This window comes from Amblyomma maculatum, chromosome 1 (assembly GCF_055883805.1).
Source record: "Amblyomma maculatum isolate TAMU_Amacu chromosome 1, ASM5588380v1, whole genome shotgun sequence".
Taxonomy (NCBI): Eukaryota; Metazoa; Arthropoda; class Arachnida; order Ixodida; family Ixodidae; genus Amblyomma; species Amblyomma maculatum.
The window spans coordinates 315,667,440-315,695,162 of NC_139344.1; the positions used below are offsets into that span (position 1 = coordinate 315,667,440).

The 27,723-nt window shown below is 46.0% G+C and overlaps 2 protein-coding genes across 6 annotated transcripts in view; both read right to left on the reverse strand.

Annotated features, from left to right (window-relative positions):
- The window catches only part of Kdm5 (Lysine demethylase 5), a 155,568-nt gene that overhangs the window by 23,632 nt on the left and 104,213 nt on the right, over positions 1-27,723 (reverse strand). For all 5 annotated transcript variants that reach the window (XM_084605930.1, XM_084605799.1, XM_084605861.1 and 2 more), the window contains 5 exons: positions 27,046-27,160; positions 22,665-22,897; positions 13,943-14,020; positions 4,970-5,149; positions 2,237-2,417 (listed from right to left, as the gene is read on the reverse strand). In XM_084605930.1, the coding sequence (XP_084462056.1) occupies positions 2,237-2,417; positions 4,970-5,149; positions 13,943-14,020; positions 22,665-22,897; positions 27,046-27,160 (787 nt within the window). The remainder of the gene's footprint in view (positions 1-2,236; positions 2,418-4,969; positions 5,150-13,942; positions 14,021-22,664; positions 22,898-27,045; positions 27,161-27,723) is intronic.
- LOC146207174 (uncharacterized) lies at positions 14,093-22,656 on the reverse strand. The gene has a single exon (XM_084606253.1). It carries the CDS (start codon positions 21,561-21,563, stop codon positions 19,263-19,265), a length of 2,301 nt encoding a protein of 766 aa, XP_084462379.1. The 5' UTR covers positions 21,564-22,656; the 3' UTR covers positions 14,093-19,262.

Below are 27,723 nucleotides of genomic sequence, written 5' to 3' on the forward strand. Positions count from 1 at the left end.
CCAGTCGTCTCCTGTCATCAGCGGAACAGAACTATTCGATTACGGAACGGGAGTGCCTGGCTCTCGTCTGGGCCGTTGGAAAATTCAGACCCTACTTGTTTGGCCGACCATTCACTGTAATTACCGATCACCACGCCCTATGTTGGCTCTCTTCCCTCAAGGATCCTGCTGGCCGCCTCGGCCGCTGGGCACTGCGCTTGCAGGAGTATACCTTTTCCGTTGTATACAAATCAGGCCGGCTCCACCAGGATGCAGACTGTCTGTCCCGTTATCCCGTCGATCCCCCTTCCTCTACTGACCACGAGTCGGACCCCTGTGTGTTCTCTATATCGAACTTTTCTCACATAGCCGACGAACAGCGCTTGGACCCAACCCTCAGTTCTCTTATCGACCGCCTCCGCACACCCAGCCGTGACTCTTCCCTCGCCCTGTTCTTCCTTCATGGGAATACGCTCTACCGCCGCAACATGCGACCTGATGGTGCTGAGCACTTGCTCGTCGTTCCCCAACACCTACGCTCTGCCGTTCTAGAACAAATGCACGACGCCCCTACAGCTGGTCATCTTGGCCTCTCACGCACATACGATCGCGTGCGCCGGCGTTTCTTCTGGCCTGGACTCTACCGCTCTGTCCAACGTTATGTAGCCGCTTGCGACCTCTGTCAACGCCGGAAGAAACCCCCTGTGCTGCCACCTGGACACCTGCAGCCGATTGCTATCCCGACTGAGCCATTTTCTCGTGTTGGCCTTGACCTCCTAGGGCCCTTCCCCGAGTCCTTATCAGGAAACAAATGGATCGCTGTGGCCACCGATTACGCCACGCGGTACGTGATCACTCGCGCCATTCCAACCAGCTGCGCCACAGACGTTGCTGACTTCCTTTTGTACGACGTCATACTACACCATGGTGCTCCCCGTCAACTACTTACCGACCGTGGCCGCTGTTTCCTTTCCCGAGTTGTTGAGGAAATACTTCGTTCTTGCTCCGTTCGGCACAAGTTCACCACTGCGTACCACCCTCAGACGAACGGCCTTACGGAGCGTATTAACCGCACACTCACCGACATGCTCGCAATGTACGTATCCGACAGTCATCGCGACTGGGATATTAGTCTGCCATTTGTCACCTTTGCATATAACTCTTCGCGTCATGACACTGCTGGGTACTCTCCATTCTATCTTCTCTTTGGACGAGACCCCTTACTGCCCTTCGACACTTTGCTTCCCGCCGCTGGCCCCGTCACCACCTATGCCCGCGATACCATCGCCCGAGCCGACGCTGCTCGCCAGATTGCTCGTCACAGCCTCACCGTCTCTCAAGAAGCTCAAAAACGCCGCTACGACGCTCACCACCGCGATGTGCACTATCCTCCCGGATCTCTGGTGTTGCTCTGGCTTCCGTGCCGTCGTGTGGGGTTGTGTCAGAAACTTCTGCCCCACTACACGGGTCCTTACCGTGTACTACGCCCTGTGACCGACGTGACCTATGAGATTGCACCGCTCCACCCAAAGTCACCGACTGCTAAACCCACTTCCGAAATTGTACATGTCGCCCGCCTCAAGCCATATTACTCCCCCTCCACACCGCACGACTAATACGCACCGGGACGGTGCCTTTTGCCGAGGGGGTAGTGTTACCGGGAAACGCGAGACCAAAGTGATGTGCTCACTGACAAAGACGACGATCAAGGAACGCAGGCACGACGAAGCGTTGAAAAAGAGAACGACGCTGAGAGAGCGGATTCTGCACGGCTACCGAAGTCTTGCGTCCAGTTCAGCCCATCGCAGTGCCGTCACATTAAGTACATCCCCGTAACAATATCACCAATCTAAAATGACGCTCCTCCTGTCTCCTCTCAACTCAATGCACGCTGGTGCGGAAGAAAACAAGCCGCAACGGCACCCCACTCTGCCCATGTCACTTGGGAGCGTCAAGTGAGTGGGCACACCAAGCAATCTCAATGACGTCACATGGGAGGTTTGTGCAAGGGAACGTGCCGCCCTAATTGGTTGCAGGCGGTCACCAGGAACACTAAAAATTATTTGTAAATTATCAGCTGCATGAAAACATTTTAAATTTAGCTCGAATACTCACAACGAGCTTGTCTATGGGATTCGTCCACTAGGATATTGGAGAGAGTACAGTTGCAAGGGCCCTTAATTTTTCAAGCATCTCCCGTTTTCAAACACCACACAAAAATGTCCTTAGATAAACATCAAACAAATAAAAGTCCCACCTTGAGGTTGTACACAATTGGGTGCAGAGCAGGCCTCGTCAGCCACATCTGCTTCCTCAGCTGATGGTGACGAAGCGCCCAGCTCCCGGTGGGCCACTCGCTGACGCTTCACCACCTTCTCACCATTGGCAGTGCTGCCAGACCCAGTGTCTTCCCGACGTACCTTCTTGAGAGGCCGCACCTGCATAATTGACCAAGCAAGGCAACCTCGTTTTGTGTGGTGTATGTACAGCTCAGCTGGCACTACTGCATGCATGTTTTCAGAATCTGTAAATGTGCACCACAGTGATAAAAGGGTGACATTATCAGCACCTCTTAACTTCACAAAAGTACTTGCTGAGCATCCGACAACAGATGACTGACAGCAGCTAGCAATTTCCTAGCACGTTTGTGTTCTGAACAGTGCTTGGTTGATGGATTTGTATGCATTATTTACTGATGGCAGTAACGCGCAGGGTAATGAAGGCCTGTAAAATTGATTCTGACCCTCTGGTTTTCTCCAGGGTGCAGTGAAAAATCAGTACAGGCATTTTTGGAAGCCCCGCCATGGTGGCGCAGTGGTTAAAATAACAGACTACTGTGCTAGGGTGCCCGGTTTCGAAACTGACCGCCCCCAGCTGCGTTTCGATGGAGGCGAAATGAAGAGGCGACCGTGGGCTGTGCAATGTCAGTGCACGTTAAAGATCCCAAGGTGGTCGAAATTACTCCGTAGCCCTCCACTACCGGCTCCTCTTTTTCTCTTTTCACATTCACTCACTCCTTCCTCTCTTTCCTTACAGCGCAGTCCAGGTGCCCACAAAAACAAGTGTGACAGACACTGCGCCTATCCCTTTCTGTGAACTAATTATTATTACTGTATTTACTCATGTATAACCCCACCAAAATTTGCAAAAATGCATTTAAAAAGTGGAGGTGTGGGTTATCTGCAATTTTTTTCCTGGGGTGGAGGGGAAAGGTGTGTGATTGGCTTCATGGCAATGCACGGGCTCCCTGCGTAATCCACCATCCATCATTGTCATCAACACTCGTCAAACTGAGCAGGCATGCCAGTATGCTGCCAGACTGTGCTTCACATTCTGCCAAAGACTGCTATACGAGATGAGGGAAGACTTCATGTTGCTTTTTTCATAAAAAATCTCAACTTACTTATACAGTCAAACCCGGATATTTCGAATTTTGGTTATATCGAACTCACGGAATATCCCCTTGAAAATCCCATGTAAAAGTATAGGAAAGCTGCGTCGTATATCGAACTCAATTTCACCGGTCATTCGACATATCGAACTCCGCACCACGCAATGGACAGTGCGGTGCACCTCTCCTAAAGATGATCACATTACCTAGGCTGCTTGCCGCGTGACGTTTTGAAGCCACGCGCGGAAGGAATGAGGGGGCACAGCTCAGCGACAGCTGGTCTAGGCATGGAGGAAGGGGCCTAGGTTAGCGCCGCGCCCTTCCCCCAAAGGCGCACATCTGCGATGATCGCTGCCGCGCTAGCACATGACGTTTGCAAGTCATATGGAGGCTGCGGAGCTTAAGAAGCGGCAATTCTTTTTTTTCTTTTGCAAGAGTTGTTCTTGTCAGGCTGAATGTGCGGCGCAGCGTAAGCTATGGCGGCTGCGGACGTTAAGAAGCGACAGTTTTTTTTTTTTTTTTTTTTGTGAGAGTCGTTCATTCTTGCATTTATGAATCAATGAAAGCACGCGGTCGGCTGCTATCATGCCACCGGCTTTTAGCATTGTTCGCTTTAAACGACATTTGCAGCTATTACGCTTGCCAATGATTTTGTAGCAGTGGACTACGCCCGCCCCACCCCAAGCGTGGCACGATAAATTGAACCAGGCTTGCGCAATCAAGCCATCACGCGGGCACTCTGCCAAGTTCGCTCCCTGCCACCGCAGGATCTATGAAAAGTATAGTTGATAAACACGTCGTGACGTTATCGCTGCGCAGCATCTTGGCGCGCTGCCAATAAATAAGCTGTGTATGCAATGGTCGAAACGGAGAAATGTGCCACCGAACGCTTTTTTTTTTTTTTTTTTTTCAATTTCTCGGGGGAGGGGGGGTAAAAATGGGGAGTGGGTTCATTGAATCATTACGAGAGTGGGTAGACTATGCGACAAATACCGTATCATTTTTCACGATCGCAAGTGGCATCTCAAGCCGATTTCTGTATATACCGAATTATCGATGTATCAAACTATTTCGCGATCCCCTTCGAGTTCGATATATCCGGGTTCGACTGTATTCCGGTTTATATGGTATGTGGGCACTTGCACATGCAAGTCCGAATTTGAATGGGTGGTCTTTTTACTGGCAACAACAAAAAAACCACTTCGAAGCCCCATCTTACTAGCATGCAGCAAATCCCATGAAATGGCAGATTTGAACCAAAAAGAATTACCATGGCTGTATGTAAGCTTAGTTCAAATTACTAATGCTGTTGCACTTCCGACAAGTAATGGTTAGTATGTAACAGAGAAGCTTTTCTTTAACAGAATTTTAGCAGCAGAATTCACATAAGTCCAACCCCGGCGTTCCTGCAACACCTTGAGAAAGCTACTGTGGAGGAGTACCACCAGAAGCAGCAGAGGTTGAGGCAGTTTCACCACTAAGCCAGTGCTTTTGCATGCACAGAGAAGAATAATGCCACATGAACATTAAAAAAAAAAAAGAAGAAAGAAAGAAAGAAAGAAATGGGGAGGAACTATTAGAAACAGCAAATGAAAACACCTTGCGCTCAGGCAGCCGCCCTGCCTCGGCATTGCCTCCTCGAGAAACCTTCTTGGCGCCACCAGGCGCCTTGATTGAGGAGTCAGGAGTGCCTGAAGTGCTCTGGCTGGCTGTCGTGGACGGAGTGCCAGCATCTTCCTTGGCTGGTGTTCGCTTCTGCAGCTTAGGCTTGGGGCGCGGCTGCAAGAATGTGAAAATGAAACCCCGCTATGATGTCACAAGTATCCCACAATGTTGGTGCCAGCATGTCAAAAGTGCTAAGGAAAAGCACAGGGTCTAACAGTGTTAGTCCGACATGTTTACGCCAATCCCCCCTAAGTGGAGCAGATCTACAATAAGACCGTAAATACTCATTAGCATCTACCCAAGTGCAGCCACATGGTTACGGTTGAGTGGATGATAATTGTAATTACTCCCTTAAAACTATACCAGAGCAAAGCACTTTGAACTGAAAATACTGATCCACTTCTCTTTGAGCCTCTATTCGCCCTTCAGTGCTTTAGCATGCTCGTAGTGTCACCGGTAAGTCTTTGCAAACATGTAAGGGTGTGCAAATACTCAACTCCAAATAGTTTGTGAACCATATTTGCACTTTCACTATATTCAAACCTCCTACACTTCAGACATATTCAGGTGCATGTTTTTCCGTTCTTCTCTACTGCACCTTGGTTCTTACCAAGGTGCAGTAGAGAAGAACGCTCCTTTCCCCCAGTTTGCCAGAAGGTACTGACATTTTCTGGAGCCTACAGTCCATGCTCACCACCTCTGCAAGGAAGCAATGAGAGGATGGCCAGTCCATGATCTAGGACTCTACATGGATGCAGGCAACCATGCCTTCTCGCCTCAAGGCTTCCACCATGGTCTGCTGAGAAACCCCTTGACGCCCAGGTCAACAGGGGCAATGAGGCACTGCACTGTGGGCACGAGCGCACATTCGGCCGTGCTGTCTATGCGAAGCATCTCGAAATTTACATATGCACCGCTGTCTTCGACAGGCATGCCAGGACGGTTGTCAAATGACCACCGCAGCCTTAGATATTTTACATTTCCCATTTACACAAACCCATGCCAAAACGTCATGAGATTTCCAAACTGACCTCCGATTTTCCACCTCGCTTGTAATGCCCACAGCACCGCAGCCATACATACATAATATCTACAATAAAACCTCCTCCTCAGACATCAAGGAATATTGAAAGTGGTTCAGACAAAACCAAGTGCAAGTTAATAGGAAGCCTGTTGAGGAAGAGCACTGCAATGAAAACGTTTTCTTGATTTATGAATGAAATTGGTTTACAGAAAAGGAAAGACGCAGCATCTGTCACACTTTTTTCTGTGGGAGGAGGGTGGGAGTGAAAATGGAAAGAGAGACAGAGGAGCAGTAGTGGAGGGCTAAGTGCTAATTTCGATCATCCAGGGAATCTTTAACCTGCATTGACATTGCACAGCACATCAATTTATGCATAAAATGCAGATATGCAACTTTTCATGATGAATTAGTCCGAATTAAGCGTCTGGTACAATTATTCACAAATTAAAACGCTTTAAACTCATATCAAACATGTTCAAGAGAGTGTGCACACAGGTTTTAATGCCCTATGTTCACAAAACCCTTCTCTGTGCAATAAAGCTAGCTAGACTCTTGAGAGTTCCTTGGACTGCCAGAAGATCAAATCAGTCGATATTGTCGACCATAAACCCTGACTGCTCATTGGAGGGTCAAATTCTAAAGTTAAAGCTCAGCTACTTTGGTCATCTGATGAGAAGAGAGGAGTCGCTGGAGAAAGATTTGATGTTGGGAAAGGTTGAGGGTCGCCGGAGAAGGGGTAGGCAGCGAACGCGATGGTTAGATGGCATTCTCGAGGCATTGCAGATGAAGCTATGTGATGTTAAGAAGATAGTGAGAGACCGGAAAGCGTGGCGTGACATGGTCCATAGGGTCACGAAGAGTCGGACACGACTGAACGCCTGAACTGAACTGAACTGATAGCACAGTAAGAAGTTTTAATATGGGACATGTAAAAAATGATACAATAGTCTGATGTAGTCAATATTCGCAATATAAAATTGACAACGGCACCGGATGACAACGGCACTGAGAATTGGTAAGCTAGAAAGCTCTGCGAGCATACTGCTGCATTTGCGGCGGAAAATATTTTCAATGCCGACGAAACTGCACTTTTTTCAAGGCACTCCCGAACAAAACTATCGCACTTAAGGGGGATCCCTGTATCGACGGGAAATGCAGCAAAGAACGAGTGACGATTCTTCTTGCAGCAAACATGACCGGAACGGAGCTCCTGCCTCTGCTTGTGATTGGCAAGTCCCGGAAACCTAGATGTTTTAAAAATTCAAGGAGCCTTCCGGTTGACTATTATGCGAACTGTAAGGCATGGATGACCGCAGAGATATTTAGGGAATGGCTGCACAAGCTGGACCATCGATTCAAGGCGAACAACTGATGATTGTTGATAACTGCAGTGCACACTGCAACGTTTCTGGACTAAAGGCTGTAAAGCTAGCCTTCTTTCCTCAAACACTACTGCTGTCTTACAGCGGATGGACCAAGGGGTTACTCAGTTCATCAAGACGAAGTATAGGAGGCACCTCCTAGAAAGAATGCTCCTGTGCAATGAGGCTATGAAAACGTATGAAGCGTCGCCGTGCACATATTAGCTTATGAGTGAAACAGTAGGCCACCGCAGTTGAGCGCCGACTGCTTCCGTCACTGCCGCTTTGCTCAGGATGCAGAAGAACGAGTGCACGCACTGACAAGTATGCTAATGCACTGTCCAATGACGATCGTTTTGAAGACTCGCTTCCCGAACATGTGCGTCATGAGGACTATATCAACATAGGACGCGGGCGTGGCCGTCGCTGGATCATTAACGGAGGATGAAATTGTCAAAAATGTGTTCGGTGTCTCGGATTACGAATCCTCGAAGGGCGACACAGCATGCGAGGAGCTGCCACAAATACCGCGCCGCACTGTGAGAGAGGCCGCAGAGGCTCTTGCCGTTCTGGAACAATTCTGCCTCGAGGCTCACTACAGTGTTCGCGCAGTGAAACATCTCACAGAACTGCGCAAAATCATAATTGACGCGCAGTTTCCGGGTTAAAGGCAGGTGATTATTTCTGAGTTTTCTCCAAACAAATCTGCAGCTATTGAATGGTCTCTCGCAATTTTCTTGGGAGCATTCAATAATTTGAAGTTTTGCAGGGTTCGTACAGGTGGCAAAGAAAAAAATTCAAGGATATTCAAGGAATTTCAAGCCCCCATAGGAGGATGTTCAAGGCCCCCTTCGAGGGCTTAATTTTTTTTCCATGTCAAAGATCTTCAAACAGTGCTCTCAAAACGTCTGAAATATTTATTCCACAAAGAAAAAAAACATCACTACGCAGATTTGCTTCTATTGCACAGAAAAAAATTAAATATAGCTTCATAAAATATCACAGTGAAAGTTTGTCATATCCCGCAGAAAAGTAAAAAATTAGTTTTATAAAATTGTTGGTTATTTCCTAAACCCTCAAAAAATATTGTCCACTGCTTCAACTGCACAAAACAAAAAAATCCTTAGGAAGCAGCTCCTCAGGGCTACTCCAGGGGAGCTCCAGCAGCTTTTGTTGAATTTGGAGCTTGATGACGTGTAGCTCCTCACTCTTGTCTTTGGCCGTCTTTCTGAGGCTATTGGACTTTAAAATGTGTGTCACATTGTTTTCTGCCTCTGCTTTATCAGCATAGGCATTTGCAGATGCCATGAGATCATCAATTGTCAACTCCAGCTTCTTTTTCTTTCTTTTCATTGCATCAAGCTCTTCCTCAATGCAGTGCTTTTTTCTCTGCTTTGAAGCTTCAAGGTCCTGCTTTTTCTGGGCTTCCAAGTATGCTCCATACTTTTGCCTTGCAGCTGACACAGCGATCCTCAGTTCCTTGGTGATTGGAATGTTTAGAACACCACCTGCTTTCTCAACCGCATCGCACACGATCCGTTGTGACTTTTTAAAGTGGATTCACCCATGGCAGTCACATCCACAGTTTTACCGCAAAGCTTGCACTTAGCCCGATGCGGACTCGTTGTATCAGGCGCAATCCACTGCTTGTATTCGTCATAGTGGAGCCACGTAGCCTGAAACTTGCTCTTTCCGGGCATTGTGTCACATATGAAAATATCACGTGCGCTGACAGGCAGAAGCCACGCTCATTCCAAAAATGCAAGCACTAGGGCAACGCCAGCGTAGACACGGCTGCACGGCTCGGTAGACCTATCTAAAAACGTTGGGCTCGGTGAGTGATGGCGATGCGATAGCGATGGGACGACGCAGCCGCGCGCCCACTGCAGTGTTGCCAGCCGCCTAACGAGAATGCGCTAAATAGGCTAAAAATACGTTTCCTTCCCCGCAGTTCATTCAGAACTCAGTCAAGAATAAAAGTTTAGCAACAAAAACGCTCTCATGACGAAAAACACCAGTTCAAATTTAGTATTCAAGGAATTCAAGAATCTTCAAGGACCAGTCATAAATTCAAGGTTTTTAAGGGCCTTGAAAACAGACTTCCGTAATTCAATGGTATTCAAGGTTTTCAAGCACCTGTGCGCACCCTGTTTTGGCTAATTCAAACTTTATTTCCGGTCCCTTGAAGTTTGAATTAGCAGAATTTTACTGTATAAAGCCCCCCTTTAACCAAGCTGTGTGAACGTGCCTGTGTGGCCTAGTGGTAACGTGAATGCAAGGTCCTGGCAGGCTGATTGTGATACAACTCTCCCATATGAAAGGAGAGGCACGAGCTGGCTTCAGGTAACCCTACGGCTAGTCGGTGCGCAGCCATGTCAGCTGCCAGCTACCACCGGCCAGTGCAATGCTTGTGATATTTCGCTCAAAACACCATTACCAGTGTTGACATCAAACTTTCTGGTGAGTGTGGTATTAACGCTATCATATTAAAATGTGCGCAAGAGCAGTGGAGCTTAGTAAATGATGGAAATTCAGGCAATGCTTACTAATGAAACGGGGAGACCTTTTGCAAAAGCTTTAGCCTCATTTTGAAGGTACACTCGAGTCCACTTATAACGATACCGGTTTTAACAATATATCGGTTACAACAATGAAAAGCTGCTGCACAGTCCACATTAGTATGCTTTCTATGGTAAAATAACACGCCTACTACAATGCCACCATGCCGCATTATAGGTTATAACAATCAAGTCTGGTTCCTGAGTGCTCATGCTAAAAGGTAGTGGAATGCGAAATCCTTGAAAAGAAAAAAGAAAGAAATTCCAGCTGCTGCACCCTCCCCGCCGCGCGCTCATACAATAGAACCTGTTTTCTGGCCTTCTCCGCATTGCCAGCCTCGCGCGCCTTTCTCCCGCCGCCCTTCCATCCCTCCAAACACAAATGGGCTACGCCCATAGCTCTATGCCGCGCCACCATCCGAAACACAAATGGACTTTGCAAACGCGCCGGCAGGTATGCTGGCAGCGCTGATCTGCCCACTCGCCCATCATTCTTAAGGCAGTTCTGCTGTTTCTGCCAACGGATTTGGTTGTTTGTGCAAGTTGATTGCGTCGAGGTCATTCCTGGCCACGTGGTTTTTCCGTCTCGTTTGAATCGCCACTGAAACTGAAGATGGCTGATCCGCCCGCTGATTATCGGACGACGTTGCCGGTGAAAGGAAAGTGCACGGCTATCGATTTGGAGACAAAGTGCAGTATGGTGAAGGACTACAAAGAGGGTAAGAAAATGTGTGACTTGCTTAAGAAGTACGCACTGTTGCAACCGACAATGTCGACGATCATCCACTTCGCTGAGAAGTTCGACAAAGAAAAGTCCTCGCTTGACAGTGGGCATTCGATAAGGAAATGGAGGAGGCCCTCTACGAGTGATTTCTTGGCGCCTGTGCCCAGAACTTGCCTATCACCGGGCCGAGTTTGCCCTGCTAATTAACAATGTGTACTGCCAGCCAGGTGGTGGCTTTTAAATAAAAGTTTTGTCTCTCTCTTTCCACCCCACCATTACTTCGGGATTTCTCAAGCTGAGAGGCGGCCGTAGAAACCTTCTCATATTTTTTACAAAGCCCCTTTCGGGGCCACCAAAACGATACCTCGGCAGAGCTCGCATGTCACTTGCCGTCCGTGACCCCTCTTTGCAGTTGCTATGGTTTTTTTCGCTCAAACGGTTTATAACAATTATTGGTTATAACAATGGAATTTTCGTGGCACTTGAATATTGTTATAAGTGGACTCGACTGTACAGCAATTACGGAGATTGTAAGAAACAGGGTGCCAGTTAGGTTGGCTCCTCCCTAGCATGGACAGAGCACAATGGCTGTGAGTCAAGCCAATAAAGGTGTTCTCCCGTGCCACGTATAGCGTCGTAATGTTGGAGTGAAAGCTACTGCCATTTTCACCAACTCATTGACCTGAGCGAAGGATGGTTGTTGCAAGGCTACAACCTTCCGCAACGCCGCTTCCGATGTGCTACTTCCATGGCACTGTTGATGGATGAGAGGTAAGAACCCTACAGTGCGAGAGGAAAGGGGCAAACCTTCCAGTCAACTCTTGACGCACCACCACCAGCCAATTGTGCAGTCTGCTGTCTGCTTTTGATAGGGTGCCACTTGGTGCAGAGGACTTCAATATGTATCTGTTGCAGCGCAAACTATGTTCGATATATAAAATGAAAACGAGACGCATTTGTCAAAAATATTTAGGAGAGTTCAATAGAGCCAATAAATCGTAACAAAATTATATCAAGGTTTGTCTGCACAGTTCTTTTACATGCCCAGCTTTTATAAAAAACGTTCAATCTCAACATGCACGTTACCATGAGAACGTCTCTCGTGAAGGTGGAAGCAGGGTCGAGCATACTGGATCAGCTCAGGAAGAAGTAATAAAGCCAATTTGGAGCAGCTCTGGAGCAATAAAGTGAGAGTTTGGAGCATTCAAATTATGTTTTGGAGCATGTTTCTGGGGTCAAACGCTTTTAATAATTGCAAGTTTTTGTTTTTTACATGCAAAAATACCCAATTTGATTCATTTCTATTCAACATTTAAAGCTTCGCTGACCACACCTGCATCTCTGATAAGACGACAATCAGCCAAAACATGTATTGATATTAAAAATAACGCAATTGACCTGTGGAACAATTTAGAAAAGATTAGCAGCAAACCAAATGCCTGCTTCTACACGTCATAACTGAACTAAGTCTGAATTATTTTGACACGATTGAAAAGTGAGTCTATCACTTTGATGTGCTCAAGCACCACCACTAGTTTGGAGTTCACATCAATGATCAGCACATTTTCGCTCTCCTTGCGCATATCCTTCTTGACCCTGTGCCTATGCTGAAAAATTCCAGGGCACTGGTCAGTAGTACCTTCAGGAAGGGTGGACTGCACTCAAGGGTAGCCTTTCCCTCCTCCAGATTCTTTTGCTTCATAGCCTTTCTGCCAGTGGCTCCTGTTTTCACTGAGCAACACTGGCACTTCCTTGATTTAAACCCGTTGGCAATAGGCCCTGTGTGGCTTTCCAACACTGTTGAGCACCTTTGTGGTGTCACCCCCATACGCTTCAAGTATGTCTTTGTCTGAAGCAGGCTTGACACGCTTGGTACTAACAAAGAGGCGTGGTGATGAAGTACCTGCTCGTTTTCACAGCTAAACCCTTAGAACAACTCGAGTTGTTCTGTGCTGTCGGACAATTTTCCTAACAGCTCGAGGTACCTGCCATGACTGCTTCACTCACTTCTCTCACCATCAGCAATTTAAAAGGCTTGGAGAAAGTGCTATGTCAAGTGCACAAAACATTTTTCATAATTATTCCCCTCCAATCACCTGTTGTGACTTTTCTAAATTTACTTGCAAATTCGTTTTGCTCTATGCTTTTCTAGTTCATGAAACTTTAATACGTATTAAGCTCAGCACGAGGAGCATTATAATGGCCACCATTGTGCTACCTTTGTTTCAACTAAAGCGTCGCCGAGAGTGTATATGGACCCCGCAACATTCCCTTGCCCCATGCGCTTCTCACTGCCACTTAATCAAATTGCATTGAATCACATTTTTGGAAGAAATATCATTAATAGCCACCTCTGCAGCAAAAATCCGCGTTCTACTAAATTTGATGGCAAAACATCCGAGGCAGCCGCTTTGGAGCAGTTTTGGAGCAATGTTGCATTTTGGAGAAGGATGGAGCAGAAAAAGCAGCTTGGAGCAAAATGGAGCAAAATGGAGGGAATGGAGCAGCACTTCCACCCCTGAAAGACCCTTGAAAAAAAATAATAACTCTTGCAGATATACATAGAAAAATCATGAGCTTCATTACAGTTCTCAACGTCACAGGCAAATGCACAAGGTTCAGGTTCAGCCTAGTGTTATTTATTACGAAATGCTGAAAGAATCTGTGACAGTAATTTGAAAAAAGTAAAAGAAGTAAGGCTTACATCCTTGTCTGCCTCATTTACCATTTCGTATACTTTTGTTCGTGGTCGGGGAAATGTGACACTGCAGCCAACGGAAGCTCTGATCGTCCAATCTCTCCTCTTCATGCCGATATAAGACAACGCGCTGTTGCATTGTTGAAAAACTGTGAAATTTGTAAGCACCAAAACCATCAGAAATGGCTCATATTTTTGAATCTCTCTCCCACACGAACACACACACACACACACACACACACACACACACACACACACACACACACACACACACACACACACACACACACACACACACACACACACACACACACACACACACACACACACACACACACACACACACAGTCATTTTCGAGATCTGTACTAAATCTCTGGATGCATTGTGGTCAGCAATTACACCAAGTGCATAGCTGCCACTGAAGGTTTCCCAGTTTTCCTGTTCCTCACCAAGACAACTGCCTCAGCTCATAAGCAATTAGCACTGTACAGACCAAGGAGCAACGAAAGCAAGACAGAAAGCAAGCATTTGTAAGACCAACCTTGGCTGTGGCTTCAGCTTGGTCTACCTTGCGTTTCTTTAACCTCTTCTCCGGTCTCTTGGCAGCCCCCGAGTAGTCCTTCGAAAAGGGAGAGGAAAAAGGAGAGAGAGAGAGGGGGGGGGGAAGAAAAGTTGAGGCAGGAAGAAAAAATCTTTAATCTGCTGGGAGCAGGGCTACACCTGCTAGTACTTCCTACTGGGCCACAGTCAATGATGAAAGGATACAGCTTCATGTTCCTTTTTGAGCAAGTTTCAGTTGAATAAGCAGCAACTAGTCTACGCACAAACATGTATCAACTTCAACAGCAGTGAGACGAATAGAATCTGCAGCTGCCCAGGGTTTCCCACTCTTTAGAACCACTCCACATCTAAAGAAGATCAAGGTATGCACCCCAACGGCTATTAAAATGCCCAGTCAATTATTTAGTCACATAACTATTTCAGATACAACAGCATGCAAATGGTTCAAATAATTGAGCAGTCAAAAAGATTTCGTGAACTTGAAGCACTGACTTGAAAAAAATTATAGCGCTATTTCTACCCTGTGCCTTTATCCCACGGGCAATAGTACTACACTATTCTACCACACTTGTGGCATCATGCTGGTTCCAGAAGGGAAGGGTGCATTCCAAAAATTCTGAGAGCACTGTGGAATCTACACTGCAGAAATGCGAAAGCCAGAGCGTTGCTGCTGCACACTGTGCATCACGTTTGCTCTCATTATCAACTCAATACACCATCATTATCATTGCTACTGATATTGTCATTACCACTACTTTCAGCGTCATTGTCGTTGCTACTATCATCCTCGTGTTAGACTAGGAGAATTATGATGTGCGTTTCACAATCCCGGGCGTGGCACAGTTGGTTAAAGCGCTCGGCTGGGGATGCAAAGGATGAAGGTTCGATTCCGGTAAGACGAGTTTTTCTCATTACGTCATCAGGAAGACTGACAGCTAATTTCTCTCTTCATACATCTGTTATAGCAAGTGACACATTAGCACATAGATCTGATGCACAAATTCCATGCACGGATCCCGCGCACAGCTCTCGTGTATGGGATTTCGTTCCAAGAGCCTGGAAAGGCTTTCGAGACAAAAACTGCCACTTGTGGCAGGAAAATTTCTTCTCCTTTGCCTGTGGCTGGCTGACACGTTTGGGAACCTTTCCTCACTGCCAGACCTCACGCCTCGTCCATTGACCTCTCGGCAAGTTCTCAATTACCCACTATATAAACACTCATCTAGTGAGTGTCTTAACGCGATATTAGGCAATAAATGGCTTCCTAACGTGCTTTGCATTTATCTATTTTACCCCAACTCTAATGCTGCGACTCTGCATCATGCACTGGGGACACTTACTGTGTACGTGCAATGCCTGCACATAACTGCAGGGTTCATACAGGCTACAGAGACAAGAATTCAAGGATATTCAAGGACTTTCAAGGCCCTTCTAGACGTTTTTGAAAGGCCTACAACGCAGCTCATTAATTTTGAGACATTTTCAAGAAAACATAGCTATCACATTTATTGCACTCAAGGGCCAAGACATACATACCAAGCAAAGTTCAAGGTACTTCCTGAAGCTTTGTCTCAATATCTTTCTTCAGATTTAACAATTCTTCGGCCTTAGCCTTTGCAGCTTTTCTCAACGAGTTTGATTTTATAATGTAGGTGAAGTCATTAGCTGTTCCCGCATTCTCAGCATAGTCCATCAGCTGATGCAGTCAAGTCACTGATAGCTGCTTCGAGGATCTTCATTTTGTTGAGAATGTCAAGCTAGTCCTCAGTACGGCGCTTTTTCGACTGCTTTACACGTTCTTGTTCCTGCTTCTTCTGGGCTTCCAAGTAAGCACAATAATGATGTCTTGCAGCTAACACGATCTCCTGCAAATCCTTTGTGATGACGTTAAAAATACCACCAGCTTTTTCCACTGCATTGCACTCTATTCTTTGCGAGATGCATGGCTGACCTTTCCTGTTCTCTACGCAGATCTGCCGGTTGATGCTGAACCCTCTCTGAGCAGTTTCTAGACCATGGCTCAACACAAGCAAAAATTTTACAATCTTCCAATGTTCTGCATAAGCACTCAGCTGCAAAAGCCCACTACAGAATGTGTCTAGGCTGGTGGATTCCTCAAAAAGTCGCAGTTGATGTTTCTGCTCTTGCAACAGCTCAGTGTACTCTGCAAGTACCGTGTCTCACTGCTGGTCTGTCAATCTCCCAGCTGCTATGAGGCCTTCCAACAGTTTCTTGAGGCTTGCTAGGCACTCGTTAGGCCTGCAGCACGTGCCGAGGGTCAAGAAAGGAATGACCTCTAACTACTTGGAACCTCAAGGGGCTCTTCTCAAGGACTTTCTTCGTCACTGCGACTAGAAACAGCTTGCATTCCATCCTAACTGAAATACATCATGTGCACTTGCTTTGCACTCCTTCACAATTTGCTCGACTGTGTAACTGAGGTGCACTTTATTAAAGTGGCGCATGATTGGGTCTTGTACATCAATCTGCAGCAAGCCAGTATTCTCTGTAGCTGGAGAGAATGTTGAACACATATTAGACTTTGTCATCAACTTCCTGATGATTTTTTCTGTCTCTTGCCAGAAGAAACAACACGGGCTTGTCTGTTTGGTATTCCATCAAGAAAGGCTTTAGTATGGCAACGACACTAAGAGAAAAGTTCAACTTTGCCACTACTAATGTGCCCCGGCTGAATTCAACAATGTTCTGAAAAGACACACACTTTGGCAGGCTCACTTGCTTCTTCCTTGCAGATTCTACATATTTCCGCACATCGTTGCAAAGTTCCACAGCTCTTTCAATGAAAAGCACATTCTCAACCCAGCGATGCACAACATATTTGCCTGCCCAGTGACTGTTGAAAAATTCTGTCTCCTAGCTGGGCATCCTCAAACAGTGCACATAGACTAGACAAAAAGGTGTCAAGTCCCTAATTACTCACTGCGATGCCTGCTTTGTAGGAAATGCAGATTGTGTGGAGGCCACAAGTGCCCAAGTCAAGACTCTGGACTTTGTAGTTTTCCTGTAGGTGGCATTGCAGCATTTTGAAAAACTTGAGGATCACATCAGGTCCATGCACTGAGATTCAAGGATCTTTGCCAATGGCAAAGGTTCCAGTGCACTCAACAGTTTCTTTCGGGTGTTGGCTGCCATCAAATGCCCCATAAACACAGATGTGTAGTATCTTGTGACCAACTTTTTTCGAGAGTCCCAATAGCTTATGCGTACATGCATTAGTTTCTCTCGAAGGCACTCGTTCAAGTATGACAGCTTTCTACTGGTCTATATCTCGCTGTAGCTGTGAAAGAAAAGAAGTCAGAAGCCGTTTTAACTGCATAAAAAGCCTTTATCGATCTCACTATCAGGAAACATGAGCTCAATTCAGCGTTCATAAAATTTCCGCATTTGTCCCCAGTCCACTGACCTTGCACGCGCTGTCAATGCCACATGACTGCGATGGAGTATCGACTGGTCGCAGGTTTGTGCCAGCAGTACAATATTCGCACACCGAACCTGCCGCTGCCTTCGTACTTGTGCTGTGCTTCCCACTCTATGCACTACTTTTCACCCATAGAAACCAGGTCTAAGGATTTCCAGCATGGCTTGCATTTCACTCGGTGAGGATTCGTTGCATCCGGAGCCACCCAGTCCTTGTAGTCAATGTGGCTCAGCCACGCACTTGAAATTTACACTTTCTGGGAATTGTTGTTTTGCATCGAGGAACTGCTGCATTCACACATAGAGAAATATCTGAAAGCTCGCCTATGCAAAATCATCGCGTCTGGTCATGGCAACACACCTGGAACGCAAAACAGCAACATGGTGAGTGGTCGGTGATGGAGATGGCAATATGACTATTTTAGAATGGGCGATTAGATCACCTCAATGTGGCCAACTAATACACACAGCCGAAATTCTTTTCAAACATTGAGTGGAAATATGTGCAGAGAAAATAAACAACTTTCTATTTTGCATGAGTTCTGCGAGCTTCTTTTAGCGTAAATTGTGATTTCAATCTTTAGAACATGATTTTTTAAGGACTTTAAGGGTTAAAAAATATCAAGTACTTTTAAAGGCCTTGAAAATCGGATTTCCAAATTCAAGGGTTCTCAGGGTTTCAGGAACCTGTGCGCACCCTGAACTGACACTGAAGCTTGCCTCCCTGCTAGCTGAGTGACCCCATAAGCCTTGCCTCTCTCCTGACTAACTGCAGACATATACAGCACACCCTCGATACCATTTATGCTGAAAACCATGTCACAGAAACATCACTTTGCACAAATGTACAATATTTCAGCAGAAGCATGTCTTGCAAATTGCGAACAGAGCTCATTTCCAAATCAATGATTGTTGGGCAGACCAATGGAGGACAATCGGACACCTCTACACTTCTACAGGCGCACTGTGCCAGAGCTCCTCTGGTTGTGCATGCCTCGTTTTCACTTTATCATGTCACGTTTGGGGCGGGCGCCGTTCACTGCCACACAATCACTGGAACGCGTGATAGTGCAGACACCTTTTGAAGCGAACGATGCTTAAAGCAGACGTCATGCTGGCGACTGACCATGTGCTTTCGTTGATGACTGATGGTTGGAAGGATGGACGACTGTCGCAAAAAAAAAGTAACCATGAAATGATTTGGTTTGGTTTTTATTCAGAAGCATGTAGCGCCCGTCCGACGTCACAGCCTTTCCATGGGCGTTGGTTGGGATCTTGGGATTGCGCTGACAGAAATAGTAATCTGTATTTCCAAATTAACGGTGTCAAATTAACGAGTAAAGCAAGCTTTGGAAGTTGCGTGGAAGAGTAGAGCTGACAGCCACCGCCACGACCACCAACCCCTGCCCTTGGCGCCGCCGGCCGCAGCGCCAGTCATGGCGCCATTGCAAATCAACGAGGTTTCACTGTAGTTGTACAGGGTTCGTACAGGTGGCAAAGAAAAAAATTCAAGGATATTCAAGGAATTTCAAGCCCCCATAGGAGGATTTTCAAGGCCCCCTTCGAGGGCTTAATTTTTTTTTCCATGTCAAAGATCTTCAAACAGTGCTCTCAAAACGTCTGAAATATTTATTCCACAAAGAAAAAAAACATCACTACGCAGATTTGCTTCTATTGCACAGAAAAAAATTAAATATAGCTTCATAAAATATCACAGTGAAAGTTTGGTCATATCCCGCAGAAAAGTAAAAAATTAGTTTTATAAAATAGTTGGTTATTTCCTATACCCTCACAAAATATTGCCCACTGCTTCAACTGCACAAAACAAAAAAATCCTTAGGAAGCAGCTCTTCAGGGCTACTTCAGGGGAGCTCCAGCAGCTTTTGTTGAATTTGGAGCTTGATGGCATGTAGCTCCTCACTCTTGTCTTTGGCAGTCTTTCTGAGGCTATTGGACTTTACAATGTGTGTCACATTGTTTTCTGCCTCTGCTTTATCAGCATAGGCATTTGCAGATGCCATGAGATCATCAATTGTCAATTCCAGCTTCTTTTTCTTTTTTTTCATTGCATCAAGCTCTTCCTCAATGCAGTGCTTTTTTCTCTGCTTTGAAGCTTCAAGGTCCTGCTTTTTCTGGGCTTCCAAGTATGCTCCATACTTTTGCCTTGCAGCTGACACAGCGATCCTCAGTTCCTTGGTGATTGGAATGTTTAGAACACCACCTGCTTTCTCAACCGCACCGCACACGATCCGTTGTGAAACATATGAAAGGTCCTTCAGATTCTCAATGCACACCTGTCGGTTTACACTGAATCCACGCTCGACAGTTGCCTGGCCATGACTGAGGACAAGCAGAAGTTTCACAATGCTCCACAACTTCGAGTAGGTTGAACTGAACTTCAAGAGATCAGGGTAAAATTCATCCAGTCTGTCAGCGCACTTGTCAAATTGTCTAAGCTGATGTTTCTGCTCGTGCAGGAGCTCAGTGTACTCGGCCAGCACCGTGTCTCGAAGGTGATCAGCCATTCTACCTGCAGTGATGAGGGTGTCCAACACTTTTCTGAAACCTGCAAGGCATTCCTCTGGCTTCGAGCACATCTGTCGTGGGTCTAGTGAAGAAAGGCCCCTAACAAATGCAAACTTCAAGGGGCTTCTGTCTAGAACTTTCTTTGTGGCACTGATCAAAAACTGTTTACATTCCATCCGGAATTGAAACACGTCCTTTGAGCTCACTTTAGAATTCTTGAGAACTTGCTCTGCTTTGTAGCCTATATCCACCTTTTCAAGTGGAACATGGTTCTCGGCATTATCAATGTCGATCTTCAGCAGACCCACTATCCCTTTGGCAGACAGGATCGAACATTTCAAAAACTTTGTCAGCAGCTTTCTGAGAACAGTTTCTAAATCCCTTGCAAGGAAAAAAACCACTGGTTTGTCTGTCTGGTACTCTACCAGAAAAGGGTTCAGTGCCATCGCCACACATAAGGCAAAATTCAACTTTGCTGGCAGTAAAGCATCACAGCAGAACTCCCACAAGTTATTGAACGATGCACATTTTGGCAGGTTGACTTCTTTTTTTCTAGCAGCCTCAATGTACTTTTTCATGTCACACCACAACAGCAACGCTCTCTCAATTACAGGAACATTCTCCACCCACCGGTGGGCGACAAACTTAAGAGGAAAGGTGTCTTGGCCTGTAACTGCCGAAAAGTCCTGTCTCCGTGCTGGAGCACCTTCAAAAATTGCACTCAGACTAGACAACAAGCAGTCAAGTCCCCATTTAGTTGCTGAAACTCCAGCCCTATAAGCATTGTGCACTGTGTGTAGCCCACAAGTGCCTAAGTCCACACACAGAACTTGGTGGTTTTGTTGCAAGTGCTCTTGAAGACCTTTGAAGAACTTCAGATTGACATTGGGCCCATCCATCGATATCTGAAGAATCTTGGCAAGAGGCAAAGGCTCGAGGGCGCTTAGCAACTTTTCCTGAATGTCATCGGCTGTGGAATGCCCCATAAAAACGGAGGTGTAATACCTGGTCGTCACTTGGTGAGCAGAGTCCCAACACCTCAAGTGCACATCCATTTGCTTACTTTGCAGAAAGTCATTTGCCGACTCGTCAAACAGTACGACATAGAATTCACACTGTTCTATTTCTCGCTGCAATGCTGAAAGAAAGAAGGGCCTGAGACCGCGACACGTCATATAGGCGCATTTCTTCTCACCACAAGAAAACGCCTTTGCCACTTCACTGTCCGGAAACATGCGCTGAAATAGCTCCCCTGCTTGGGATGACGACCGGTACGAAAAGTGGGATGTCACAACTTTCAGAGTCCAAAGAATTTCAGCGTCAGTGACAAGCTCGTGCGCTTTGCAAGCATCGTTTAGGCTTGGCGACTGCGAGGAACACGCGCTAGTAGACTGCTCTACCGCGACCGGCGTCAGGTACCTTTTCAACGCGCTCCCTTGCGCTACCTTCATTGCGCCAATATGCTTGCTGCTTTTCATGTGACTTTTTAAAGCGGATTCACCCATGGCAGTCACATCCACAGTTTTACCGCAAAGCTTGCACTTAGCTCGATGCGGACTCGTTGTATCAGGCGCAATCCACTGCTTGTATTCGTCATGGTGGAGCCACGTAGCCTGAAACTTGCTCTTTCCGGGCATTGTGTCACATATGAAAATATCATGTGCGCTGACATGCAGAAGCCATGCTCATTCCAAAAATGCAAGCACTAGGGCAACGCCAGCGTAGACACGGCCGCACGGCTCGGTAAACCTATCTAAAAACGTTGGGCTCGGTGAGTGATGGCGATGCGATAGCGATGGGACGACGCAGCCACGCGCCCACTGCAGTGTTGCCAGCCGCCTAACGAGAATGAGCTAAACAGGCTAAAAATCGATACGTTTCCTTCCCTGCAGTTCATTCAGAACTCAGTCAAGAATAAAAGTTTAGCAACAAAAACGTTTTCATGACGAAAAACACCAGTTCTAATTTAGTATTCAAGGAATTCAAGAATCTTCAAGGACCAGTCATAAATTCAAGGTTTTTAAGGGCCTTGAAAAGAGACTTCCGTAATTCAATGGTATTCAAGGTTTTCAAGCACCTGTGCGCACGCTGTTGTAGTTATCAAATGGTTCATCCCTATGCCCCAAAGCTACCGCAAAAGAAGCCACTGCGTTTCTCCTTGTGAAGTCATGTTTTCACGGGAACGAGTGCCTCGTATGTTGGCTCACTGGTGTTCATTGATGCTTTGCCCCGTTGCACCCAGGCACTGCAGGAAAGCAACTGCAGCGGGTGACCGCTGCTGATCAGTTTTTCACACTGCGAGCGCTCGTTAGCATATGTCCAGTTAATCGCAAAATGCATTATACGACCACGGTTTGCCGAAATTTCGAACATAGTAACCGAGAAATCGTGTTATCTGGGCGCATATTAACCGGGAGAAGAATAGTTAACTCTATGGGAGATCTTTTACTTTTCGCGATTTTGAACGTATGAAACAGGAAATCGTATGGACCGGGAACATATCAACGAGGTTCTACTGTATACAAGACACACCACAAGGTCCAAAATATCACACAAATGCAAGAGTAAAAGAAGAAAAAACTGTGCAGCTACTAACTGAACATCTGAATGCAATCAATGTGTCGTGTTCTTGCCCATGGCTTTCTGAGCCTGCCCATCACTTGAATGATGGGCAGGCTCAGCGCAGTACATATACCCAGAGAAGCCAAGGCAAGAGTTTCAATCAGAAAGCCCCTTACTTCAAACTCTGGAAAGCCCTCGAAGGGTGACAGGGGGTCCCGTGGGGGCTTGGTGGCCTGCAGGATGCGCCAGATATGGCCAGTCTCATCTAGCGACACTTCCAGCAGGTCCCCTTCCGTCAGCAATGCTTCGAGGCGTGTCTTGGCCCCTGAGCTGAGCTCCAATACAGGGCTCTCCACCTGCCGTGGCACCAGAGGAGACTTGCGGGCATGCTTCCGTGGCGAGGGAGCCACTGCACAAGACAGCGTGGCACTTGATAAGGAAACTCCCTTGTGTCCCAGGAAACTCCCTTGAGTCCCAGGAAACTCCCTTGTGTCCCAGAGGACTGGACCGTTCGACACATCAAACTGAAAGCATTCTGCAAGCGACCAGTTACAGTTCACTATTTGGGGATGCTTTTTTAGTACACCTATGGAATGCCAGGGAAGGCTCACTAAGCCTAGCACTGATCGAGAATACAGCCGACGACCGAAAATTCAGACAGACATTTAATCAGACTTTTTCTCGGCACTGCGACATACTCCATACAAATAATTTACATGACCTTCCGAAATTTCGAATGCATCGCAACTGATCGCTCGAATTTTTGGATTTCATTTGCTTTCGTCACGCCACCACTGCCAACAGCTAAGCCTTCAGGTAACATGTATTGTGGAGTGTCATTAATCAAGGCTTCAAGGCGGTAGAAAATGCAACTGTATAAAGTACATTTTAAGCTAGCAATACAGGGCCCTTGTGTAACGCAGTGGCTGCACATGGGCCCTGCCACGTTTCGCGGTGGTTCAGTTAACTCGCAGTGGAAGGTTTGCTTATGCATCTGGACTTCATCTAAGCTAGCATGTTTGCCAACAAGGTGCTGACGGCAGTACAGCCATCGAACGCCATTAGCTGCCTATTGTGTGTGTAAACATCACAAGGAGACCGTCAAGCATTAGACTGGTCAACTGACACCTTCCTCCACTATGATGGCAATCAGTTTCTACATATTATTTCTACAAAACCTGACTTTTCGATTTTTTCACGGTCCCCCGAGAGTCCGAGAAATCGGTCGTCATCAGTACCATAGTTGTTACTTAATTCATGAGACAGATGAATATTTCATGTAAAAAAATTGTGATTTTATTATGCTACATTTAGATTAATGGCATACTGTTTTTTGGCAAACTCAAAAAATTAGTGCGGTAAGGCAAAAGCTTTTCCCACGACTCTTTGCGCTCATTTGTCACTTTTTCATTCATTTTTTTTTCTGTCTTCTGTAGACCAACACCGTGTTTACAAACAAAGGGGGGCTGCAGCTGACTGGGGGTGAAAAGTAGGGTTAGCGCCCAAAGAAATACATGCAACCAAAAGATTTCAAAGCACTAATCTCATTTCACGGGGCACCTATGATGTCGTTAGTCGACACAGACTAACCGTGAAAACCCTAGAACAGATCATGAAAGTATGAAATCTCATTATCGAGGCGAAGTTTTTTTAAAACACCGCGAAACATATGGGGGTGCGAGTTGGGAGGGCGACCCATAAAAACGCATGTAAACACAGGCTTACGTCAACATTTTTCACGTTTCACAGAGCACAAAAAGTGGTGGCCCTTCGTTAAACGTTGATCAACGCATTGAAGAAGTGTGTGACAAAGTATGCTGCGTCATTGCCGAGGCAGTCTACTTTTAAAACTCCCCGAATAATCTACGTTGTGAATCCGGACACCCCCAAAAGGCTCATGTAGCGAATCGCGCAGTTTGTTTCAAGTCTGATATGCTGCCGCATGGGGTAAATTAGCTTCATAATACTGTCACTCAAGTGGTACATCTTAGACAGAATTGCGTTTAAAAAGCAGTTGTCAAACACCATACAACAATATGGTGCGAATGAGAATCGCGCATTGCAGCAGACGATGGCGCACCTGGCGATACCCACCGCGGCCGCCTCCAGCTCCAGAGCGTCTGCTAGCGACAGCGCAGGACGCAGCAGGGGGTGCATGGTCGTCTGCAACTGTGCGCGGTCAGTTTATCGTGCTGTGAACTGTCCCGCAAGTCGTCAGAATTGCAGTACTTGCAAGAGAATGTAGTGTGCGCTGCAGTAATGTCGGACTACGTGAAAAGCTTGTCGGAATCGGATAAAAAGCGCTACGATGAAAAGCTGTACATTGACGGCGTTGTACACCCGGGCCCATTTGCTACGCCTGAAACACATTCGGAAGTCCTCCGTACTAACGCGGGCGCTCTGCTACCATTAGGCATGGCAAATATTGTAGTGTATTTGATTTTTTTCTCCGAGTCACTTCACAGCAGAGACCGTCCAGGCATACAATTGTTTTGAATCGGGTGGGTGCGCGCAAGGTCATCAACGAGCATATATGCTAGTTAACTATTTTTTCCTTAATTTTCCCGTGGTATCGCTACGGTTCTCACATATTGTTCTGAACTTTCTATGCAGTTTCCTCACCTGTCTTTTCTTTTTTCTTTCTGTACGGCGCAGACCATGCAGCGCGTGCACGGACGTCGGAATATAAAGCCTCTCAAAATGTTTGCTTACGACTTGCTCACCACATGCATGTATCACGACACACCAATATGCATTCGTTTTAATACTTGCCGCCTCTACTTAGCCATGATCAATGTTTTCAGAACGGAATGACATCGTTCCGGCTATTTTGCATTTTATTCATCTCAATTTACAAAATGAACCGTGTCTCGACAGTATCATAACTGCCTTACGCAGCTCATGCGCGTCGCCAGCATTTGGAATGTTTTCCTTTTTTTTTTTACATTGAAACATGATGCCGAGACGTGGTAAACAAAGTTCGTCAAAAAGAAAAAAAATATAGCTTTGGGTATACTCACCTCCTAGGCGTGGGAGTTCGTCTGGAAGCGCACCACACATATTTATTGATAAAAATGCTTTACAGAGATGTCCGATGCAAAATAGTGTTGCATACATATATTCATGGTCTTGAAAGAATGCAGCAGCCCTTAACAAAGCTTTCGTAAGCTAAACGTCAGCTTTTTTGCGAACCATTCTTTACATATATTTTGTATGGGCCGCGCTACCGCAAAACATTTCTAACTTGGATTCTAGACAACGAGGGGTTTTAAAAGTAGATTGCATCAGCAATGACGCAGCATACGTTGTAACACACTTCTTTAAAGTGCTGGCCAACGTTTAACGACCGGCCATCACTTCTGGTGCTCTGCGAAACGAGAAAAATGTTGCGGTAAGTTGTGCTTACATGTGTTTCTATGGGTCGCCCTCCCAACTTGCACTCCCATAGGTTTTGCAGTGTTTTAAAAATACTTCGCCTCAGTAATAAGGTTTAATACTTTTACGATCTGTTCTAGAATGTTCATGGTAGCTTTGTGCCGAATAACGACATCATAGGTGCCCCATGAAATGAGAAAACTGCTTTGAAATATTTCGGTTCCATGTATTCCTATGGGTGCTAACCCTACTTTTCACCCCCAGTCGGCCCAGCCTGGCGACAGAAGCGCCACCGCATCACGCTTACGTCACCGATCGGTGATATGTTTTTGTTGCTCCTTTTTCTTTTTTGCTTTTACCTTTTCTCTTTTGATTCTTTTTTCTGTTCTGTTAATTCCCATGTTGTTGTTTTTTTTGCACATTTTGACGTATTTTGCACACTTATCGACGTCCTTGGCTATTTTGACGTATTCACTCTTTAGGCTCTAATTAATTAATTACTCCACATCAAAACAATTTTGAATATAGCCATTCTTTTAGTCATGAATCAATTCATTTCTCGACGATGAGTATTTGACATCCTTCGCAGACGCACAAATCCTGTCCATACTCATGAGCCTTATAAAAGCTTTCGCCTTAGAAAAATGCATTGCTAGTTACACGCTGTACTCAGTCCGCAGCGGCGTACGGCCCGCACATTGTAGATGTAGCCACCTGCTATTATGCTGTACACACCACGAGCAGTTCACAATGGTGCACAGCTCGCACACTGTTGACTTTGCGATTGCCAGTCGTGCTGTAATAATCAGAAGTTGCGAGTTGTAGCCACTTGATCAAAAATAAACGCCTCAGCCATAAAACAGATCTGCATGAATACATTTCTCACGCTTGTTCATGCAAAGATAGTTAGTTTTAATAATAGGATACTTCCCAACCCCTTAGAAGTGTATCACTGAGATTATACTGCACCTGAAATCTGAGAGCACACCTGAAATAAACAACAGAAAACACTTCACAGAACAGTTAATTTCATCTAGATTTGTCACACAACAAAAAAATTTTACTGTGACATGAGTCTCTCTCTGTCAGGTAGCCGAGTGCATTAAAGTTAGTGCTACCCAGGACTGTACCTAGCAAATGGATGCCACACGACCAATAAGGGCACAGTGATCAAGTACTAACCAGCACTGTTCTTGGATGCGGATGAATAGGCATGCTCCATGCTGCTATAGCTTTCACATGAAGGTTGCTTTTCCTCATCCACAGACGTCTTTGTGTCACCATCTCCATCTGCAGACTGGAATGAGGAAGGACAAGCTTCAGGGATGGCACAAGGTGGCATAAGGTCGCACGAAGTTACCGAAATCTGTTCAGAAATTAGTGACCCCCTACAGCCTTTGCCAAGTTTAAAGCACCGGTTGGATTTGCTTCTAAGCTGTACTGTGGGGATCTTTTAACATTCACAGAAGTCTTACCCATAGAAGAGAGTAGCGCCAAAAATCGCCACCTCATCAGATCTGCAATGCTGGGAATGCATTACAAACCCCATGGTCAGTGTGGCACAGAAGAAAACCTCCTGGCCTTTAAACATTTGAAAAAGGCTCTCTTTACATTTCTTATCACCAACACAGCTCCAGAACAATTAAAGATATAGATATGAAGGGATGATAGTTCGAAAACTGCTGCAAATGGGTTGGTCAGAAGTTTTCTTTCTTACGAATGCCAAAATAGCTTATAAACAGTAAAGCATTCACGTAAAAGCTAAAAGCCACATATTACAATGAACCCTTTCAAAGATACAGTCGCCAACTGATTTTTCGGACTCCAAAAATTCGGACATACTCGATTATTCGGACTGCT